The sequence below is a fragment of the Octopus bimaculoides genome, chromosome 9 (genome assembly GCF_046866305.1).
Source record: "Octopus bimaculoides isolate indiv1 chromosome 9, ASM4686630v1, whole genome shotgun sequence".
Classification (NCBI taxonomy): domain Eukaryota; kingdom Metazoa; phylum Mollusca; class Cephalopoda; order Octopoda; family Octopodidae; genus Octopus; species Octopus bimaculoides.
Window position 1 is genome coordinate 82,816,429 of NC_142936.1, and position 23,074 is coordinate 82,839,502.

At 35.4% G+C, this 23,074-nt stretch overlaps 1 protein-coding gene across 1 annotated transcript in view; it reads left to right on the forward strand.

Annotated features, from left to right (window-relative positions):
• Nucleotides 1-616: 616 nt before the first annotated feature.
• Nucleotides 617-23,074, forward strand: part of LOC106879284 (uncharacterized) — a 57,079-nt gene continuing 34,621 nt past the window's right edge. The window contains exon 1 of the mRNA XM_014928780.3: nt 617-1,228. Coding sequence (XP_014784266.1) covers nt 1,187-1,228 — 42 coding nt within the window. The 5' untranslated portion in view covers nt 617-1,186. The remainder of the gene's footprint in view (nt 1,229-23,074) is intronic.

Sequence of the window (23,074 nt, forward strand, 5' to 3'; positions counted from 1 at the left end):
TAATTTGTTATGAAATTTGCCATGGTGGTGACGGCAGTGGTATCGTGATGTCTGGGTGCTGGGTGTTGTAGTGATCTCATAGAGAGAGAGTGAGAGAGAGACAGAGAGAGACAGAGAGAGAAAGAGAGAGGGAGGGAGAGGGAGAGAGTGAGAGAGAGAGAGAGAGAGAGAGAGAGAGAGAGAGAGAGAGACTAAAGGGATGTCTGTATGTCAAAGTAGTGAAATTTAGATATAACTAGGGTGGGGGGTTCGAGCAGATAAACTGGTGGGGGGGGGGGCGAGAGGAAAAGCATTTAAAAGATTTACAAAATAAATGGGACAATACTCTCTTAGATAAACAGATGCAAGAAATTAGAGACCTGGTTCGTTTCTTCGTTTTCTAAGAAATAAAACTTTTGCAATCTTTTTTAAAAAATCTGTTGGGTAAAATTAAATAACCTTATAAACTATTTTCAAAGAAGAAAATAGAAAAAAAACTTTTACATGTTGGTATTGTGACTATATGTTAAAGTTTGGTGATGTTTTCTTTTATGTTACTTTCGGCTTGATAAGATGGAATTTGAAACCGCTTCTTTGTACTCATCGCTTTCCGCAGTGAACACACATCTCGAAATGCGTTACTGTTAGCTGATGATAAGCTAGCAAATCGGTATCTGACAATTCTTACATCGTATACATTCTTTCTCTAGCTATCACCCATCATTCTGTCATCACATTTCCAGCAGCTGACTTCATTTCACTTTCACTGGGCCATTCTACTAAACGATTCTTGCAGTGGGTTGGGTATAAAGGCTCTTTCTATTTACATACATCAATTTACACATTAGTGAGCACATACACGCATACAAACATACACCACTTTATACACTAGCACGGAAACACACACACACACACACACACACACACACACACACACGTACACACGCACAACCCCTCTAATTCCTTAGAAACGCTGGGACGATTTCAACATCCTGTAACAGTGAAACCAATATAATATAAACACACTTCTCAATGCAGTCACTGAAGCTAATGTCACGCTAACCAAGCTCTTTGCTAAACGTATTTTCCTGAAACCAACCACTTCCGAAGATTTCTAAAATCACATTTAACGTTTCTGTACGATTCTATCAACAATTCGCCAAATTATTCAATTCAAGGCTGACGTTTTTAATTTAAGTACTTGAAAATGTCCGCAAAATTGTTGTTACTGTTGTGTATTGGAGCCAGGGTAAGTAAATATTTTTCTGTTATCTATATACTCACACACACACACACACACACACACACACACACTTTGACGTATATGTATATTTGTATGCAAACATACACGTACACATTTATGCATGATTTTGCATACACGCATGCATGTGCAAACATATTTTCAAATGCATATGTGCAGAAACTTGTGTATGTGTGTGTATATAAACATACATACAGACACGCACACACGTGTATGTATGTATGTATTTGTGTATGTATGCGTGTATATATATATATATATATATATATATATATATATATATATATATATATATATATATATATATATATATACATATATATATATATATATTGCTAGCCTCCAGTAATTTCGAATTCATTAGACGAAGTGAATGAAATATCTTGTATGTTTACTTAATACACACACACATTGATATTCCTCTGTGTGTGTGCGTGTGTGTGTGTCTACGTGTATGTGTGTGCGTGCGTGCGTGGGCGCGCCTGTGTAAACTTATATGTATGTGTCGGAATCGGCAGGTATACGTAATTCTTCGTTTGTAATTTTCATATTCATATGATCACCTTCACATTAACGGCTGTTATATACATTCAAGGTGATTTTGATAGCCAACAGGAACGTAAAACATGCAATGCAGGTCTTACATACATCAAAATGAATTCAAATAACAAATTCGATTTTCACCTTAACCATCTATTTTTATGTTATGCTGTTAGAAAAGAAAATGCCATTTGTGTATATATATATACGTATTCTCGTTTGCAATATTGTATCTCGAAGTACATACAGCTATAAATAATCGCATGTAAATATTGGGGTGAAAAAATATTTTGGATAGAAAAATTCGAAGGCTGCCCGTAGTACTCAAATCGAACCCACATCGTCTGTTGACACGACAGATAATCTATCGTTGAACCAACGTAATCTTTCGCAGCTTTCTATGTTTTAGAAACTTTAGAAAGTGAGAATTGTATGTTGTTGACGTCACAAGAATTTATTAGATTTCGAGAGAGTATGAAATAATTCTTTTTTTGAAATAGTCGATCTCGAAGCACCGAAGCACCTAAACCTAATAATAACATGCTTCGAGATTCACTGTTCCAAAAACTTAATTATCTAATGTTCTCTCGAGAGTTTATAAATTCTCATGTGTTAAAAGTAAATATGTATGTATGTATGTATGTTTGTTTGTATTGCCTTCGAAACGCGGAGTAGATGGACAGGGACAACTGACGAAGGGATATACACTTTATGTTGCATGTCTCGTTTCTCTGTTTGTTTTTTTTTCGTTGTTCTAAAAAAGTTCGTTTTCTGTTTTCATTTTTATGTTTTTGTTTTTCGTTTCTCATTGTGTTTAACGTTTTTTTTTATGTCCTGTACCCATATATGCATGTATGTATACATATAGATGTAGGTATGTACATATATGTCTGGATATATGCATATATCTATATATTTATATTATGTATGTATGTCATTATTCAGTTATATTTCATGATTTCTTGCCAATAAAGAAAGAGCCGGTTTCTAACCATTATCCAAGGCTCCTTCATTGGAATTTCAACAACAGTATTTTTGTATGTATGTATGTATGTATGTATGTATGTATGTATGTATGTATGTATGTATATGTGCAGTATTTGGAGTCAGAACATGTGCAGATTTGTATGTTTTATTATATGTATCTATTCTCATGCATATAGTTGCATGTCTAGACATGTACATATATACTTAGATGATAAACTTCTGAAAAGTTTTACAGATTTTTACAGTTCCAGTGATGGCTTGGATCTGTAGTCTTCGAATTAGCTTTCTCCTTTTAGTTTTGAGTTGCCTAACTTATCAAGGCAGTGTGTTACATATCCCACTGCCCCAAAATGTATGTATGTATGTATGTATGTATGTATGTATGCATGCATGGAGGTGGATCTCCGACGTTGGACGGTAAGGATTCAGTTATTCGATCAACTGGTTTACATGCGCCTGGATTAACGTGTAAGTGCTCGAGAATTCCACTGAAATGTATACACTTCACTTAATTCTGAAGCAGAAACGGGGTGACACAAGGTATGACAAAGCTGCATTTTTTTACTTTCAGATAGAATCCACCTGACAGCTTCTGTACAGTTTCCGTCAATCTAATTTCATTCACGATGTTTTGGTAGATCCGAGGATCTAAAAATTTACATTTGTCCAAGATGACATGCGGCATATTCTTAACATTCGACAATACTGCGCCTATACACACACATACACACACACACACACACTCTCTCTCTCTCTCTCTCTCTCTCTCTCTCTCTCTCTCTCTCTCTCACACACACACACACACACACACACAGAGTTGTGTTTAGGGATACAAAACGATACAAAAACGATATATTTATATACGAATAAATATGAATGTGTGTATATATACATGTATGTATGTACCGGGTACATTTTACCCAATATTAACTTTATTATAAAATAAAAAGCTTTAGATTTTGGTTAATGAAACTTTACAAATTGATTGATACATTTATTGATTTCAAATTTTGGCACAATGCCAGAAATTTCAGGGGGAGAGGTAAGTCGATTACATCGAGTCCAGTGATCAAATGGCACTTATTTTATTGATTCCGAGGGGATGAAAGTCAAAGTCGACCTCGGCGGAATTTGAACTCAGAACATAAAGACGGATGAAATGCTGCTAATCATTTTGCCCGACGTTCTAACGATTCTGCCAGCTCACCACCTTAATCCTTATATCTATTGACACTATTTTACATATATTTACGTTCTGAGTTCAAATTCCACTGTGGTCGACTTTACTTTTCATGCTTCGCTTTTCAATATTTCCATAAAATGAGTACATATACATATATACATATACGTGTTATCACACACACACACACACACACACACACACACACGCGCAAATCATTCGATATGTTTGTATGTCTACTGTGAAGGTGCGTGGCTTAGTGGTAAGGGTGTTTCATTCACAATCGTAAAACTAGAGTATCGATTCTGAGACCGGGCACTACGTTGTTTTCTCGAGCAAAACACTTCATTTGACGTTGCTCCATTTCATTCCGTTATAAAATGAGTTCCAGCGATAATCTTGTGACGGAACCGGCGTCCTGTTCTGTGGGAATAGGATGGGGTGTTGTGCTCTCAGCCACTTTCACTCCATGGAAGCCGGATTAAACTCCGGCCTTTTGAGTCTTAGGGTTCAGAACATAATCCAGTAATCTAGTTATCCATTCAACTAAACTGCTTACTCATTGTACTAGCGACCCACTACCTGAGTGTTCTGCATTAATCCTAAGGCAAGCACGCGCAATGTATTTGATAAGGTGGTTTTTTTGAGTAACAGACACAGGTAGTTCTCATTTTCCAAGCTTCCGAATTACTAGCTGCTACTTTTAAGAACATTTTCTGTAGCAAAAATATAAATATTATTTAATTTTTTTAAAATTATAATTTGCAAGAAATTCAATGCATGATGCACAAAAGCGTTATCCAAGCGGGTGAGTAGGCCTATCAGCTAAGCCAAAGGTGAGAGTTAGCGACCATCAAACTTCCCTTGCTTAGCACCATTGCATCTGCCCCAACCCAATGTGCATTTCTGCTATCAACTTGAGGTCGTTAATGAGCTGTCACTGCTTTCCTTTGCCGTTCATTTCTTTGGTTTAAATACAACCACCTCATTTACGAATTCATGATTAACGATCAAAATTATGAAATAATTAACTAGTAATCTCTAACCTTAACCCGTACACTCACTCTGACGGTCTCCAACATACTTTCCATCGGTCTAGTTTCACGGACAAGGACTAGTCCGACCTGCTGGTTAGGGTAAAAGGCGTTTGCCTAAGAATCCATACAACGGGATCAAAGATGGAACCGCATGATTGCGAATCGAACTTCTTAAGCATTTGGATACGCCTTTGTCCATTTTACACACACACACACACACACACACACACACACACACACACACACACACACACACACACACACACACACACACACACACACACACACACACACACACACACACAATTGAGCCAACGACCTTAGTACTAAACCACGCACCTTCATTCAACACAATATAGTACAACAGCGACACAATAGTAAAATACAACTGATAAGTTCTCTCAAACCCTAGTTACAATGTTACAAGTTAATCAAAATAATTGCAAATTGCAAAACATAGTAGTCACAAGATTATAAGGTTAAAATAGAAAGCAATGAAGGAAAAGGTCAAACATTATGAAATAATTATGAATAGATATATCGAGGAGTATAGCAAAGGGAAATTATTCGCTCTTAATGAGAGCACTTAGTAATTAAGGACAGAAATAAAATTTATCTTTCATTTATCTGAACAAGAGTTGTAGACTGGATACCAGCCCGTTTGAATGTCTTACTCAATGTATTGGAAATTAATCGCATCCTGGCAGCCTTTCAAAACGTTGCCTTTCTATATACAATAATTCCTTCTACACTTTTCAACATTTCTTGCACATAAGAAAAAGATGAGTTGATTATGGTTATCTTCTCGATCGGGGCTGACCTGAGATTAAACAATAATAATTCCTTGTCTGGAATAGTGAAATGGTAATTCACTTTTGGAATAACATAATTCTAGATTTAGACTTGAAAGATCCAGAAGACATACGAATTCAGCTTTCCACACAACAATGTTAAACCTATAGTTTGTTTTGAAGTCTCGTTGTTTAACTATGTTCTTATAAAATTATACCTTAACGAAGGACCATTGTACGTATGGTTTCTAAATATGGACGAAATGTGCCTCCTTAGTTTATATTCTAGAAGTTAAATTTTAGTAACAATATTTGTGAAGTGTAACTCAGAAGGCAAACAATTATATGTAAACAGAAAATTGACAACAGATTTCAATGTTTAAATATGTTTCCGATTGAGAAAATTTCGTTAAATATGAATATATTTTCATTGTTTTAGAAGTTCCTAGCTTATAAAGCTGATTTTTGTGTTATTGACATAGGGGCTAGCTTCAGGCTTCTTTGAAAAGGGGAAACTGTACAACTGAACAAAAGTGAATTTCAAAACGATTAAGAACAAAAAAACTATTTACTTGCTTTTGTTGCGTTTAGCCCTCGGTCACCCTGATCGAGTAGATCTATGACGAAAGACGTTCCAGTCATTATCATCCATTTTATTAGTATATCAAGGATTACATAACCCAGTTTGTCCCTCCATATATGATAAAACAGAGTATGATTTAAGGAATATTTGGCTGCTATTTACAGTATATCGAACAACTACGTAGATGCTCCCTCATTGGCTGAGTTTTATATATAGATACATGAGATATATAGATGTGTTGTGTGTGTTTATGCGCATGTGTGTATAGATAGATAGATAGATAGATAGATAGATAGATAGATAGATAGATAGATAGATAGATAGATAGATAGATAGATAGATAGATACATACATACTTGCACACATATGCATACATGATGGTCGCTCACGTCAGTTTCGACGTATGAGTGTTTGAAGGAGAGGACATAACGTTAAAGAGAGTAATAGAAAGAAAGAGAAGAAAAAAACCCATTAAGAAGCTGCATCTATTTGCGATGGATGCGTGTGAATGTAATTTGAGTCAAGGGATGGATTTTGGTATGAAGTCGGAATGGGGGACATTGATGATTTTGATTTTGCCTGAGATTGGGCAAGTGAGTCTGCTGGTTGCAGGATATAGTTCTTCTATTGTTCTTTTTCTTCAACTCAAATTGTTTGGATCCATCGTGACACATTTTATGCCATGCAGATCGATCTAGGCAATGACTTTCCCAAGATGTCAGGTTAAGCTGTAGAGATTTTATTGATTACTTCAAATTAGCCTTATACCTAAGGAGATGTCTTCCTTTGCCGCGATATCCCTCCACTTGTTGGTCATACAGAAGAATTTTCGGAATGCAATCATTTTTCATTCGAACATGTCCTACCTATCTCCATTGAATTCTCATCAGCATGCTTTGATTACTGGAGATATCACGTTTTTCTAAGATTTTGGCATTAGATATCTTATCTTGCCATTTTATGTTGCATATGTTACGCCAACAGCAACTGTGGAAGGTTTCAAGTGTCTTTATATATCTGTAGTAGGGACTTCATGCATCTGCACCATACAAAAGTGCGCTCAAAATACAAGATTTGTATACACTTATTTTAGTTTTCAGACTGACAACGTGTTTATCCCACAAACGATGGCCGAGTCTTCCAAAAGCACTTAGTTATTTTAACTTTGATTTCGTCATCCAAAGTACTCTTAACGTTTATTGTACTTCCAACATATTTAAATGACCTGACCCACTTCAGTGGCTTGTTGTTCATCATCACGTTTGAGTCTTGGTTGGAATAAAACTTCAGTCTTCTTGATGTTGATAGTCAGTTGAAATGGACGAGTTGCCGCAGGAAATCTGCCGACCGTTCCCTGAATTCAGCTAACAGAAAGTTACGGAGGAACTCTTCCTTGGTTTTCTTTCTTTTTTTATCTGAAATTTTGTCCTTATGTGTGTGTATTCATAGAAGAAGTGAATTTATAGGTTAATATATACTAGCTATAGTTATTACACACACACACACACATGTATGTGTGTGTGTACATACATATATACATACATACATACATACATACATACATATACATATATATATATATATATACATATATATATATATATATATATATATATATATATATATATATATATATATATATATATATATATATATATATATATATATATAGATAGATAGATAGATAGATAGATAGATAGATAGATATAGTCTTTTTTTATTCTTTTATTTGTTTCAGTCATTTGACTGCGACCATGCTGGAGCACCGCCTTTAGTCGAGCAAATCGACCCAGGAATTATTCTTTGTAAGCCTAGTACTTATTCTATCGGTCTCTTTTGCCGAACCACTAAGTTACGGGGACGTAAACACACCAACATCGGTTGTCAAGTGATGGTGGGGAGACAAACACAGACACACAAGCATATATATATATATGTGTGTGTGTGTGTGTGTGTGTGTGTGTGTGTGTGTGTACGACGGGCTTCTTTCAGTTTCCGTCTAGTAAATCCACTCACAAGTAGAGAAGGGAAAAGAGATGGCTATCAGTCTAATGTTAAAGCATTTATTCGGTTGAATAAAGTTTCAACACTTAAAGGACCGCAAGCGCTAAAAACTTTACTCGGAGAGATGCAATACGATACGTCAGTCAAAAGAACTGTTGCAAGCGTTCAAATGGGTTAAAAGCATATTTCCTGTAATGGAGATATACCTGGAACCTGGATTTTTGCAGGACAAGACGTACGATAATGCCATCAATTCTTGTCCAAAAAGAAATCGGTAAATTCTGGAAAAGTAAGATTCTCATGTCGATATCTGACTGAGTAAGCTCAACGATGTCCTCAGATTTTCTAAGAACGTCTGTTTTTATGAATTTGAAAAATAACTGAATTCACGAATAGCGTATAGGAAAAATAATATGATTTAAATCTAAATTCATAAAATGACTTGCAATCATCTGATCATTAGAATGTTTTCAGTCATTTAATCCAAAGCTTAATGCATACACTAAATTCATTCAACAGCTTGAAATAATTTCTAAATTTCTGATGACAACTTTTGGATGATATCACTGTACTACGTGTTGACAGAAACAAACATAAATCTGGTTCCAAATTTAATTTTTGTTTATATTTTCATGCACCATTCAAATGACGTGCATTTGATAAAATGTTTTAAATGAACAAAAAAAGATCCTTTTAAGCAGTACATGAATATACAAAAATGCTAGAAGAAATTAAAGAAATTGAAAATGAGGAATGTGTAAGTTTTTATAAAATTGATTTAAAAAAAGTACTGCAATAAGCAATGTAATATTGGTTTTGAATTTCGGCACAAGACCAGCAATTTTGGGGGAGGGTGTGAGTCGATTACCTCGACCCCAGTGATCAACTGGTACTTATTTTATCGACACCGCAAGGATGAAAAGCAAAGTCGATTTCGGTGGAATTTGAACTTAGAAAAGACAGACAAAATGCCCAGCAAAGTTAATATTGAAATGCAAATTAACATTGCCAGTCAAGTAGATGTATACCTCCGAACTTCTGAATTGCTTTGAATAAAGCACAATTAAGACTGCATAATAGCTAACAAAAGGGATTTGTATGATCACTCATTGAAATTTGAAGAGGAGCTTGACGTATTAATGGGAACAAATAAGACAATAATTGTCTAAGAGTGTCATTGTGGTAGAATTAAAATAATAACTCAATGGCGTCCTTTTTTTAATTTTTTATTATTTTTAGCATAGACGTGATGAATATTGATAGTTCAGCAAACTTTGCCAACGGTGTCAGTTACATTTCTTGATAAACGAAAACAATTAAAACAATTCGTTTCTGAGAAATGTGATATTATTGTCGTGCTAGTAGTAGCAGTATGCAAGGCGCCGGGCAAATGCTTAGCAGCATTTCGTCCGTCTTTACGTTCTGAGTTCAAATTCTGCCGCGGTCGACTTTGCTTTTTTATCCTTTTGGAGACGATGAACTAAAGTACCACTCAGGTACTGGGGGGTTAATGGTATCGAATTACCCCTCCCCCGAATTGCTGGCATTGTGTCAAAATTTGAAACTAATATTGACAGTATGCATTTTGCTGTTTACGTTCAATGTTGATTGATACATTGAACAAAACTTCTGAATGCAAAGGAGTAAAAGATGGTGTTTGCAACAACAAATTTATTTGGATAAACGGAATATGACACAACACTAAGTATTAGAATATTCGTGCTGACCGGATTTGGGTTAACACATGTAAACAAAGCATCAAATACATTCAGTCTACGTATAAACGAATAATCGAAGCAAAGCGTCAAAACGACGAACAGCTAGAAGGATAACTGTAAAAGTAATACAGCAATTTACCTTGAAATTCATTGATATTTAATCTTATTACTAATGCATTACAAGTTTTTGTACTAACCAACTTTTGGATATCAGGTTTAAACAAACTAATGAAGTATCTGGCCGATTCAATCTCGAAGCGTCAGACCGATTCATCACAAAAACCATCTCGCTCAGCTCGGCTGAGCGTTAAAAGAGGAATACATACTTTGAATTGATAACAAGTACAAAGGAATGGAGTATATAAAACATGACATTGTCAGAAACAAATAAACGATAAATTTTTGTTTCAAATTGCTGGCACGAGGCCAGAAATTTCGAATAGTTGATTACATCGACTTCAGTGTTCAAATGATACTTATTTTATCGACTCCGAAATGCCGAGTCCATTTCATTGAAATTTGAACTTAGAACGCAAAGATGGACAAAATGTCGCTGCACATTTTTTACCCGACGTGCTAACGATTCTGCCAACTCGTCACGTAAATAAGGGACGAAAATTTTTAAAATGTATATATATATACATAATGTTGGTACTTATTCCTCACGTCTTGCAAACCAATAACAAAAGACAAATGAATACGAGAGGAATACATATCTATTTTACCCATATTTTACAAATACCCTAAAAAAAATTAAATAAATAACAACAACCAAACTTACGACAATATTTTTGCATAAAATTTAGAAAGAAAATAATTCTAATCTGAACTTAACGTTGGATTAGAATAGACTTTCGAACCCAGAGCTCTGAAATGGTGCACCATGACACCCTTATTTACCGCGAGATGTCGCTATATTCACCTAAAAAATGATTAAATTATATTTCTAAAAATAGTTTTAAAAAATTAAAAAAATAAAATTATAAATAAAAATTCCTGACAATTTTGTTTAATCTATTAGATAAAAAAATTATTATTATAATTTTTTGTAATGTTAATTATTTAGCTAAGATAAATAATTAACATATAAACTATTTCTTTTAAAATTCTGCTTTTGACTTCATACGCAAAATACGCCAAACTATCTTACGTGTGCTATAAATAAGATTAATGAACTACAAATTTTAAAAGCTACAGGCTTATAACCTGCCATCCTGCAGCTTATAAAATCTTGACTGAAATAGTATTGTAGAGAATAATAAAAAAACTAGAAAAAAAAGTAACTTAAATCCCGAAAAACAGAAAGGATACTACAAAACTCATATGGTTTAAATAACAATTATGGTTCAACAAGGCCATAACTGAAGATTCAAAAAGGATAATGAAAGATTTCAGCATAGCATGGATTGACTATCAGAACTCTTTTAGCTCTATACACGCATAGCTCCATACACGCATAACTCCATACACGCATAGCTCCATACAGGCTTAGCTCCATACACGTGGACCTTTGAAATATTAGCCGTGAGTAAGTGACAAACAATTGTATAGATACAGACGAAAAAAGAATTATAAAAACTATACCGCGTCTCTATTAGAAGAGGAATATTCCAAGGGGATACACACACACACACACACACACACACACTTTCTCTCTCTCTCTCTCTCTCTCTCTCTCTCTCTCTCTCTCTCTCTCTCTCTCTCTCTTTGTTTCTCCACTCCTTTTGTGCACGGCGCTAAAGTCTCCAATCAAATTCTTACGCAGGACTAGACTCGAATACAAATGCCATAGAAGAACACTCATCTTTTCTCTAAAAATGACGCCAAGTTTTATTTACGCTGCAGATAATAAGAATAAGACCTCCACTGCAGACAATACATGGATTTACAAGAGAATTCTAAGTGATATTTTGGATTAGAAAAAAATAACCAGGGTAGCTTTGAAATGAGGAAAATTTATCTCAAACGATGACATGGTGTTTGATAAAGAAACATGGTTAAGAGGATTACAACACGGACTTATAAATATTTAAGAATCACAGAAGTAGACAGTGAGTGTACAATACATATAAATGAAACGAAATGTTAAGGTGAGGATTATTATATATGAATGCAATAGATTAATATTTAAGCAGAGTTAATTACAAAACAAAGTAATAGCTATCAATAATCTAGATGTTCCCAGTGATATTATAGTTATATTCTCAGCTGGGTGTTAAATAAACTATCGAAACCAGATAAATGTAAGAAAGATATTGACTAAATTTAGGATACAGGTCCCAAAATGTATCAAAAATATGAAACTGGATAATTATAAGATCTTTCTAGAAAAACATCTAGAAAATGGAAGACTGATGAAAAAAAAAATCATTCGTCCTTCAAAAGATCCAACAAAAAAAGACACCTGAAGTGATAGACAATTGTGAAGAGAATGGGGGAAATAAGAGAAATTGTGAGAAGTCTAAAAACGTAGCTAATAATGGGGATGAAAAATACCTTGCTATAATGTTGGCAAGAAAAGTCCTTCCACGACTTATATCTGAAAAAAAATCTGCAAAGAAAAGTGGCGACAGTGGATAAGAAGCGCAGGACATGAGGCTTTTACGGAAAGATTATCCTTTACAGCCTAGGTTCAAAGTGTTCTTATTAAAAGCCACCAAAAGTATGAAATGTAACAGAATACATTAAGTAATTGCAAAACAAGTGAAGGATAGGAAGGAAAATCATATTGTCTTAACCAAGGCAAAATACATTTGTTAGCTTGATAGAATTGATGCTTTCATACACTGGAAATTGTGACAGGATTATGAAATACCAACAAAATAGGATTATAGAAGTACAATGACACAATGACGTAGAATACTGTCAATACAAGAGTAACAACAAAACTAAAATAACATATGCAAGGCCAACAAGCTGCACTCAGTAATGTAATGAATATATACAATTAAAATATGATTACGGGGGGTAAAAAAAAGCGATTTATTTATTGGTCACAAAAGTCCTAACATACAAATAAAATAGTGGTACGAAAACGTCTGGGGATGAACAAGATAAAAGGGAAGTGTAAGAATGTGATACAATAAACATATCGAAATAAATAAATATCAGGTTATGTATAAACACAGTTAAAACAAGGTATAACAAAAATATGTAAAAGGCAGCCTGAGTAACCCACTCATACACTGGAGAGAAACAATAATGTTTGGATCAGTGCATCATTTTCGTCCAGGTCGTCTAACACATCCATCTGCAACTTGGTTATGATCTGAACACTCCTATTTTCTTTGCTGTCTGCGGGATCAATTTTCTTTTCTGCGCTCGTTTTCTCTTTTGTTTTGCCATCGTCCATAGCTTTTCACTCCTCTTTAACCTCCGTTCGCTCATCATCATCATCATCACATGTTGATAGGGAATCTTTACTCGAAGGTCTTTCTGCCTTCTGGTTGTCAGCTTCTTAGTCATCAGCTTGCTGGCACCAAAGTCGAGGTTTTCGACTTTCCTCTGAGCTGAGACCTGTGGTCCCTACCCCACCTCTCTCTCTCTCTCTCACTCTCTCTTTCCCTCTCTCTCTCTCTCTCTCTCTCTCACACACACACACACATACACTTTCTCTCTCTCTCTCTCTCTCTCTCTCTCTATATATATATATATATATATATATATATATATATTAGAGACAAGGTGTACGTACGCTGCTATATATATATATATATAAATAAATAATACAGAATGGGACAAGGACGCAAAACATCCAGACAGTTAGGTGATACAAGAAAGGGACAAATATATATATATATATATGTATATATATATATATATATATATATATATATATATATATATATATATATATATATATATATATATAAGATAATAAGAGTGAAAAAACTACAGAAGGCTTGTGTTACTTGGTTAAAGTATATATTTAAATTATGTCAGAAAAATGTTAGAAAAATGTTATAAAATCTTTTTGGTATATAAACATTGTATTTTGATATATATATATAATATATATATATATATATATATATATATATATATATATATATATATATATATATATAGAGAGAGAGAGAGAGAGAGAGAGAGAGAGAGCTAGCTATCTCTCCCTCACTCCGGCTTTCTCTCGCTCTCACTCACTCACTCACTCACTCACTCACTCATTCACTTACTCTCTCTCTCTTTCATCATTACTTTTCCTGTAATTCTTCATGCAGCATGTTTGAAAGCAGGGTTTTCTGCCCGGTATGAAAGTCGTAACGCTTTATATCCTGCATCCAACGATACAGCTCCTGGATGGTCCTCTACTCTTCGAGGGCCATCAGAACTTGCACGTCTATGCAAACCTCTTCACATGTTATTTTGGTCACCTTGCTACTCACTATTTACTTGTGCCATACCGTAAAGGTAACAACAAGTCTAAGAACAGTAACGCTCCTTATATATCTGACTGTGACCGTTGTGTTCAACCGCCATTTATATTATGGCCCTGTCTTATAGACAGGTGTTTTACGCACCAACTTACCTATTCCTTCACCTCGTCCACGGCCTTGAAGCTTAAACGTAAATTCCCACATGCCCTTCATCGTCCCACGAAAACCGCACTATTCTGTAATAGTTCAGTTAGGGCTTCTTTCAACTATTCTCTTGAGCGTGTACTGAAAACCCCTGCGGCTTTTGGTAAGCAGTGGTATATTACATGTTTTCTTGCATTTCTTTTCTTTTCTTTTTTTTTTGGACAAAATTGTCAGGCAATGAGAAGAAACTTCATGACATCTGTTCCACACTCTGTTATTTATTTATTTATTTATTTATTTTGAGAGCATGGCCATATTCGGAATTACTTTGCATTTCATCCTTGCGAGGTTCATAAAATAAGTACCAGTTGATCACTGGGATCGATTGTAATCGACTTACCCCCACTCTCGAACTTGCTGGACTTGTTGCCAAAATTTGAAACCATTATCATTACTATTAAGACAGAGGCGGCGAACAGGTAGGGTTGTTAACACGCCGGACAAAATGTTTAGTGACATTTCGTCCGTCCTTACATTCTAAGTTCAAATTCTACCGAGGTCGACTTTGCCTTTCATCCTTTCGAGGTCGATATAATAAGTAACAGCTGAGCACTGGAGTCGATGTAATCGACTCACCCACCTCCCCAAAATTTCAGGCCATGTGCCTATAGCAGAAGGATCATTATTATTATCATTAAGGAGATAATGCCCTCCAATAATGTTGTGGGATGCTGAACGGAAGGACCGGTTAAATTGCTCGGGGTCTGGTTTGGTCCGGATCTCCAGGTGGAGAAGAACTGGGACGAGGTGACGAGCAGGGTGGCCAATATCACCTAAAAATGGGCCGAGAGAAAGCTATTTCTGAAAGGTTGGGTGGATGTTGCAAATACTTATATCGCTTCCGTCATATACTACCGCCTGACCGTCGAGTTCTGTCCCGGTTTAAGTCTGACCAAACTGTAGCGCATACTCTTTCGCTTTCTATGGTTAGGTGCTCCACTGGTCAAGCGCTTGGCATTCTATAAAGGGTTAGTTGCGCGAAAGTGAGGGTAGAGAGGGAAGTACTGCCGCCCAGCAACTTTGTTGAAAGGTGAGTGAATTTTGCAAAAATGGTCCGAATGGACAGGTCTACTCTAAGCATGCGACTATAGACGGTGAGGAGAGGACACTTGCTCTAGTGATCAGAGCCTCAGTGGTTTTTGTAGGGGTTGTATGAGCAGCCCTAGGAAGTCTCTCTCTTTTTTAAAGGGAATTTTTTTCGCTGTTAAAATTTATTTTGTTATTGTTCTTCATTGTTTACACGCTTCATTTTATGTAACTCCACGTGGTAATGTCAAGTACTGTCCCCAACGGGTTTTTTCTTGTAAACCCTTAGTGGTTGATAAAGTAAACATTATTATTATTATTATTATTATTATTATTATTATTATTAGAATGTGAAGAATACAGAAAATGGAGAAGTACTGATAAACAACAATTGACTTACATCGATTGTTATTATTAATCCAATGCAAATTGTGAAGAATAAATAAATAGGCGCAGTAGTGACTGTGTGGTAAGTAGCTTGCTTACCAACCACATGGTTCCGGGTTCAGTCCCACTGCGTGGCACCTTGAGCAAGTGTCTTCTACTGTAGCCTCAGGCCGACCAAAGCCTTGTGAGTGGATTTGGTAGACGGATATATGTATATATGTATATATATATATATATATATATATATATATATATATATATATATATATGTGTGTGTGTGTGTGTGTGTGTGTGTGTGTGTGTGTGTGTGTGTGTGTGTATACGTTTGTGTGTCTGTGTTTGTCCCCCCCCCCCCCAGCATCGCTTGAGAACCGATGGTGATGTGTTTACGCCCCCGTAACTTAGCGGTTCGGCAAAAGAGACCGATAGAATAAGTACTAGGCTTACAAAGAATAAGTCCTGGGTTCGATTTGCTCGACTAAAGGCGGTGCTCCAGCATGGTCACAGTCAAAATGACTGAAACAAGTAAAAGTGTAAAAGAGTAAAGATGAGCATACGCTCTTTGCTCTTCTTTACTTATTCTTCACTCTGATGAAGTTCCTTGTTTCAGATAAGTTTTATTACCAAATATGATTAATACTTTTACATATTTTTCATATCAATGGCAATACCATACAACATTGGAAGCAGAAACAGCTGTTAGATGGGATGCAGTCTATTTGCATTGAATTAATAAATAACAATTGATGTAAGTCAATTGTTGTTTATCAGTGCTTCTCCGGTTTATGTTTTCTTTAAATTTTGAATCTTGATAAACCCATGTTTATCCTTGTCTTTACCTATAATTTATGAGCATAATATGCTTGCATATGTACGTCCATGGTTAAATATAGGTAATATACCGGTGGTATAATGGATACTTCTATCCCTTAGACGGTTATTTTAACGTCTAACTCAACTAACCTATTATCATTATTATTATTATTACTTTTATTATTATTATTATTATTATTATTATTATTATTATTATTATTATTATTATTATTATTATTATTAATGCGGTAAGCTGAGTGAATCGAAGCACTTATATCTGATTACAAGTGCAACACACTACGGTTGAGTGCTTTCATTTTCTGGATCATTTAAGGAAAACTTTAAACTCTAACCATGCCTCACCAAACCAAATGAAACATTCAGTAGTAAAAGCGCTGCTTGTTGAATTCGAATACGATTTTAACTGCGATGGAATGGTGGAACAGATAAGACGGCGAGCTGGCAGAATCGTTAGCACGTCGGGCGAAATGCTTAGCAGTATTTCGTCTGTCTTTACGTTCCGAGTTCAAATTCCGCCGAGGTCGATTTTGCCTTTCATCCTTTCGGGGTCGATAAATTGAGTACCAGTTACGCAGTGGGGTCGATGTAATCGACTTAATTCCTTCGTCTGTCCTTGTTTGTCCCCTCTATGTTTAGCCCCTTGTGGGCAATACAGAAATAAGAAACGTTAACACGCCGCGCGAAATGCTTAGCAGTATTTCGTCTGTCTTTACGTTCCGAGTTCAAATTCCATCGATGTCGATTTTGCCTTTCATCCTTTCAGGGTCGATAAATAAAATAGCAGTTGCGTACTGGGGTTGATCTAATCGACTGGCCCCCTCTCCCAAAATTTCGGGCCTTGTGCTTAGAGTAGAAAAGGAATTGCAGATCAGATAAAAGTAGTACAGTAATAGTTTTAAACATGACACGATCTCGAATTTTGGGGTTAAATATACACAAAGGAAGAGTTTATGTGGTAAACGGAACACGATCTACTGTAGTACTATTTCAGGGGCCTGGGTTACTCAGCTCGACACAAATATTAATGTAGAAATATTACAAAAAATAATATCGTATAGGGTTTTTTTAAACTTTTTCTTTTTCCCCTTTAAATGAAAATGAATTTTGCTTCAAACAATGATCTCTTATATTATACAAACTGTAAATTATGCGTGTAGTACAGGCGGACATGATAGTAGTTTTAAAATGTTTTCAGCTTTTGTATAATAATAATATCCCGTTGTTTAGCATATATTACCGTGAACAACAGAATGGGCGTGTATGATTTGAACTTTGAGGCTTTAGCCACAACAAAATGTCGATCAAAGCATTACAACTATGAGAATTAACGGATTGCCATTAAAAGTGTTATCCAGAATTATTTAATTTTGTTTTTATTTTATTTAAAAATTCTGCCTAGTAAATCAGGGTGGATATTAAACGAAACATAATTGGTCGGGTTTCAACCCGCTAAATAACCTATATAGGAAAACAAGTGTTAGAATCTACTGAATACTCACAAACCGAGGAATAATATTAAATACTGGCACCATAGTCAAATAGAGTTCGGGTTTCTGAATTTATGGAAACAATTTCGTGTATGTGCGCGCGCGCGTACGAATATGTATGTTAGAAGGGAGAGAGGAAAATATCCAGAATCATACTCTGTATGAAAAGCAAATATCAGTCAGGGCTAGGATACTTAATATAGTGGACCAAGAAGTTTTGATTAATGAAAATGAATTAAAATCAATTAAAAGTAGGATGTAAGCATTACATTGGGGAGAGGACCAGAGTTTGACGTATGGTGACAATACCAAACATGCTTCGTTATTATTTTAGAATTACTCAGCTAAACATACTCTTACCACTACTGCCAGATAAAGATGCTTATATTTATAGAAATGTTAAATTAAAGTTATTTTAAAATTAGTTTAAGAATAACAACGGAACAGTCACTGATGCAGTAACTCAATATAGAAAGTGTCGCCTGACAGCTTATTGAACAAACTGTTTAAGCAAAACTTGATGTCCTGATCAACGCGAATTTAACAATAAGTTTCACTCTACCAAAGGTAGAGTAATATACTTTTTATTAAAGCTGCAAAATGATCCGGTATATGCAATTGAAGCAGTATTAAAGTAGCTACATGCCATATGTAATGCATACACACTGTCGAAAGGCCAGTTACTGCAATATTTGTCCTGAGATAACATCACTTATGGACTTGCTACGTTGAAAACAGAATAAGTATCAGGGAGAGACGAAATTTGTACCAGTTGTACGGCGATTTCTCGTCCGAACATGTCACTGGTTGCGAGTACGCGCCATTGAAAAAACGCAAAACGCCAAAAGGTATCTGGCGCTCAAACTAGCCACTGCTGGGACGAATTTTCGTCTCTTTCTGATATCTATTGTGTTTTTAGCATAGCAAGCCCATGACAGATGTTATTTCAGGTCATGTACTACAGTAACTGGTCTATCAAAAGTGTGTATGCGTTAAGTGCACGCAGGCTTTCTCTCTCTCTCTCTCTCTCTCTCTCTCTCTCTCTCTCTCTCTCTCTCTCTCCCTCTCTCTCTCTCTCTCTCTCTCTCTCTCTCTCTCTCTCTCACACACACACACACACATACATGAAGAAGGAAGTGGGGAAGAAAGTAGGATTGTACATAAAGATTCTCAGTCGTTTTGTTCCCGGATGCAGTTAATAGTTCAAAAATTAAAACCGTACAATAGTTTAGGTTTTAATTTTTTAAAAGTTATTCAGAGGAAGAGGTGCAGGGTTATTAACCTTTGTCGGTCACAGTCCCACTTTAGAGAGAGACAAAGGCCGATCCCTTGACCTTTGTAGATCATAGTCCTAGGTTTGTGAATTTGATAGTAGTTCTTTGACCTTTGTAAGTCATAGTTCCAGGTTGGTTAGGATGACATTCATAACTTGATCTTTGCTGGTCACAAACCAAAGCCGGAGAGATCGATACTGATTTTGATGTTTAATTAGTAAGAAAACGTGACTAGGGAGAGAAGTGCAGAGAAAAAGTAGTTGGCGCAGGGTCTGAGAAGCGAGTTGTCATCAGCGTATTGAGAACAGGGAAAACATGTGTGACAAGCAGGTCGGGATGCATTTATGGATGGATAAATGGGCTGATGTATAGGGACACCGTCTGCATAAAACAATAATAAAGTGAGTGCTAAGATGCTTAATGAAGAAACCAAAAAAGTTTCAATTATAAAATTACCGTTGTAATAAGGTGAGGAAAATATAAGCGCTAAGACTTATGATGTTAACTGAATCTGTTTTTGACAGGTACGAACATGTTTTGGTCCATTTCAGGGAATTCGTGTACATTTCTTGTAGGTATATTTATATAGTGAACTTCTATCACTTAATCTTGGAAACATTGCGGTAATTAAATAATATTAATACACAGCCGGAGCTTGTCACAGATGGGATTAAATTAAAATTTAGATTTTTTAATAAAGTAATGCTTGTCGCCACTTCAACATGGCTGTTCTGTACGAACCAACTTTACTACCATTTTTAAACCAAAGAGGAAGCTTCCTCAAGCTGGTTATCGATGCAATCTGCACTCGACATATATATCAAGCAGAGAAGCGAACCTGTACCATTTTCTAACGATTTAACAGGACCAACTTCTGAATATTATAGAAGTAAAAACAGTTGATTGTTTTTATTTTGAATTATCTATGGATACATGAGTGTCTCTTGCACATTCGATTCTAAAGAAATTGACTCCTGAGATACGAGAACCAAGAACTGAACCAGCAATTTTGAGGTTATTAGCTTGGCTTTTTACCAATGACATTCAAGAATATTGTAATTAAATGAAAAAGGAACTTACCAAATTAAATAAACAAATGTTAAAGATTAATAGCCTGGAAACGTTTTCAGAAGGCTAACATGTGATTTAGAAGCAATATGCTGAGGCAATAGAAGTTCATTTATGTCAATATAAGAAAATGAAGGAGGTGGAATTCGTTTAACTTAAACCGTCTGTTTCTAGCTACCATAGGACAGAGCTCTGTCAAACATCCTTCAAAACAAACAGAAAGTGAAATATAGAGCAAATAAACTAAAAACGTCTTATTTTTACATTTTGAAAATGGATCTCATTTTACTTCAAACTTATACTGTAGATCCTGTAGATTTTCGGGGTGGGGGAGATGGAATCCTATTAAACACAAGTATGTTGCGTTTCTTGTTTTTGTCATTGAATAAGGACTAATTTGTTTTTATTTAAAATGTGTGAAGCTATTTCTTATGAAAATCATCGCTGCTTTCAGTTTTCGTGTTTCGGTATCATATTTGCAGAACTAGTATTCGTGTTTGTTTTTTAAATATTTTCAGGATTTTTTTTTTTCTTCTGCTTCAAAATAAATTGGGAAGTGTCTTCAGCTCAGATATGATTAAGAATTAACCTAGTTTTGTTGTAAGTGTTTAGGAACAAAATTCTATAAGATACTCCAAAACCATGTCTCAGATTTCTCAGAATGTATCAGAAAAAAGACACAGTTTGGCAGTTGACCTGTTGTTATAGAAGCGTCATCGCTGTCTTTATCAGAGTCAGTCATTTATATATCATGTTACTGATGTTATATAACAATAATATTATAATAATTATAATAATATTTGTAACAGGTCTCTGCTCAGTTTGAACGCAAACTGTTTTTCTTTCAGTTGGATTTTCGTAATCAAAAAGCTGATCTTTCAAATTGAGTGGGTACGTCATAAAAAACCCCCCAAAAAACTAAGTACGCCTAACTACACATTCATTTCATTAACTGACGTTAACGAAGACACTGACGTTAACGAAGACACTGACGAAGCAAATATTACAGCTCAATCAAGTTTTGATTTAGCTAAATGAATTCATATATATAGGAGCAAACAACAGATCAGTCACTCATCCACAGAGAAGTAGAGGTTTGCTAACAGACAAAAGGGAACCAAACACATAAAGCACTAACCACGATCCGCTAATATGGATGGCTTGACCTGATAAATATGAATAGTCAATGACATGAAATGACCTAACCTCTACTAGCATAGGACAACGCTATGGCCACCGGCACTCGTATTCATTCGCTTGCTCTCTCTCCATCCCCCTCTCTCTATCTATCTGTCTATCTCTCATCTTCACTTAACCACACAAGCTGTCCGACTAAATCGCTGATAAGAGCAGAACTTTTCGACGTTATTCTGTTGGTTCCTTTACTTGGAATCGTCGCGTTCCACCCGTAACAATAAAACAGATGATGAAAACGGACGATCGTTCATCTCATTGATAATGTGGCAACGTTCCATATTCTTTACTGTGCTAAAAAAAATGTGAGTACAACATTATCATTGTTGTTAAGCACAAGCATTGCAATGAGATTCACAGCACAATAACAAATGCAGAAGAACAAGTGCATCGCTAGGGCCGAGTCTATCTTACCTGTCTCCTGTATAACCACTTCCAGTATCTACGGACATACAGAAATAGATTGAGCTTAGAAGAGCGCGCAACATATTCAGACTATCACAATGTACATCATACGATTCAATACTATATACCGGGTCATGAACTGTGGCCCTCAGCTGGGTGGAGACATGATATAACTGAGAAAATGAATTTGTAGGCTACGGCTAATCGTTTCGGCCGACTATGCATCGTATAGGTCTGCTAATGTCTGGAGTTACTCTGACCTGAAGTTATGTATAAGTACATTAAAAATAGAGAGTGTTCAATTGTAACATGAGGAACGTTAAAAAGTGTTAGTGAAAAAAAATGAGTTTAAAATGTTTGAAAAGCACTACTTAAATAATGCGGTGCCAACTAAGAAAAAAAATTAACAAATGATTTTAAGTAATGAACAATCTTATTATGTTCATTGTTTTTCTTGCATTCAAGTAAATTTTATTACATTTTTCAAATTGTGTGGATTAATTCAATTCATTAAACTATTTTCTACTTCTTTATGTATTCTTGCTTCTCTACCAATTTTGCGTCTTTTTAAATGACAGTGATCATTTCTTTCCTGAAAGTTAATTCTTTATCTGAATCATTCTTTTTTAATTTTTTCTCCATCTTGTCCTAACCTCTAATTTCCCAAAACATATCAAATTATTGTGATAAATATATCAAATACTCTCTTTTATAATTCATTTAAATTCTAATGCTATTG